The sequence below is a fragment of the Mizuhopecten yessoensis genome, unplaced genomic scaffold (assembly GCF_002113885.1).
Source record: "Mizuhopecten yessoensis strain PY_sf001 unplaced genomic scaffold, ASM211388v2 hete_36035034, whole genome shotgun sequence".
NCBI lineage: Eukaryota > Metazoa > Mollusca > Bivalvia > Pectinida > Pectinidae > Mizuhopecten > Mizuhopecten yessoensis.
This window is the reverse complement of record NW_018482788.1, coordinates 1-1962: the sequence shown is the minus strand read 5'-3', so window position 1 is coordinate 1962 and position 1962 is coordinate 1. Positions and strand designations below refer to the sequence as shown.

Sequence of the window (1962 nt, the reverse complement as noted above, 5' to 3'; positions counted from 1 at the left end):
TAAAACTGTGGTACCAAGATATAAGACGTGTCTGTACGGATACAGTGGGTGTGTAACTGTAGTGCCCGGATATAAGACCTACCTCTCTCCTGACACGATGGATATGAGTTTATAATATATACTGCTCTGCTGATAGTGAAGGTATGTAACTCTCTGACACAGAGAATGTATAACTGTAGTGCCCGAATATAACACGTGCCTTTCTCCTGACACAGAGGGTTTATAACTGTAGTGCCCGAAATATAACACGTGCCTTTCTCCTGACACAAAGGTGTATATCTGTAGTGTCTGGATATAAGACGTGCCTTTCCCCTGACATAAGGAATGTATATCTGTATTGCCAGGATATAAGACGTGCTATCTGTAGTGCCTAGATATAAGACGTGCTTTTCTCCTAACCCAGAGGTGCATACCTGTGGGATCAACTTATTACCTTGAAGATATAATATTGATCACACTAAAAGTTAAGGTAATATAATTCTGCTGTATATTTCAGCAGCATAATAAACATTTCTGAGACATCTAGGACTCTGTCTCATTCCCAATAATGATTGTAACGGCGGAGTTGGTGTACGTTTGCGTTCTGTGTGTGGCCGGGCTGGTAACTGTAACGGGAAATGGCGTTCTTGTATACCTCATGTGCTCCAAGCGAAGCCTTAGGAACGCTAGCAACTTCTATATGGCGTCCATGTCTATCGCCGACACTGGCGTCGGCCTGTTTGTCACCGCCGCCATTGTTGTAACCATCATGGACATACCGCTACCAGTCGGCTGGTGTTATTTCTCCCCATATTTCGAACTCGCCACTCTGTCTGCCGGCATTTTCTCGTTCCTTCTTATCTCCTACGATCGGCATCTTGCTGTATCTAAGGCGTTGACGTACCATCCGACAAAACGGTCGGCGTTGACGTCATTGGCGGCGGTGTGGGTTTCAGCATTTATCTACAGTTTACGCATATTTATACAGTACGAAGTCGCCAAAATATTAAAACGGGATTTGCCTCCGTTGGACGGAGACGACGATAACATAACAGAAACTTCAAACGACGACAACGAAGTCGAAGGTGGATTTTGCAATGTATTAGTGGAGGAAGATTATAATGATTTAATCTTCAGATGTGTCGATTTTGTCATTCTTTTCATTATTCCTATAGTCTGTATGAGTTATTGGTATAAAGGAATAATAAGTAACCTATGGGCTGGGAACATTACAACTACGTCTCACGTGCGGAGGAAGAGGAGAGTAATCAAACTCCTCATCATCAATGTGGTGGTATTTTTCGTCTGTTGGATACCTTTTTATTTGTCCGATATCATCAGTGACACGCACGTGCTGGTGATGAGGCTAAAAGACCCCGAGTATGACGAGGAGGCTAGTTCAAAGGAGATCCGACTCTGTCTCATCTTCATTGCAATATCTCATAGTTATTTAAACCCGATCATCTTTTTATCTTTCCATGCTGATTTTAAAGCCGAATTGACGTCGACCGTCATCTGTAAATGCGCCTGGGCCAGGCGCACGCGCACTGTCGAACCGACGGATCAGACATTGCGCACTGCGGACCAGGCAGATGAGGGCCTACGCACTATAAGCTGAGAGGACTCTTAACTAAGTGAACCAATTAATCAGTACATGACAGTAGTGCTAATTACTGGCGTCTTATACGGAAGAATTGCAGCGAGGTAGACATTGCTAGGAAAACATTACAATTTGTGTAGGGCACGATTCTAGTTTTTCAATACATTTGTTTTTAAAAGTAAATGTGTCCTCATGACCCCCAACTCTGGAAGTCAGTCATTCAAAACAGTCCCGTATTGGGTTCATATGGGATATTCGTAAAAGAAATTGGAAATTTTTCACAAAATAAAATCTATCAAACTAAAAAAAAAATCAATCGTAAATAACCCTTTTTCATTTTGTTTGAGAAGTGATCGTGCGACATCAAATATTTCTATTCATTT

General features: G+C 42.2%; 1 protein-coding gene across 1 annotated transcript; it reads left to right on the top strand.

Annotated features, from left to right (window-relative positions):
- Nucleotides 1-547: 547 nt before the first annotated feature.
- LOC110444133 (tachykinin-like peptides receptor 99D) lies at nucleotides 548-1597 on the top strand. Its single transcript, XM_021488542.1, has one exon. It carries the CDS (start codon nucleotides 548-550, stop codon nucleotides 1595-1597), a length of 1050 nt encoding a protein of 349 aa, XP_021344217.1.
- Nucleotides 1598-1962: the final 365 nt, after the last annotated feature.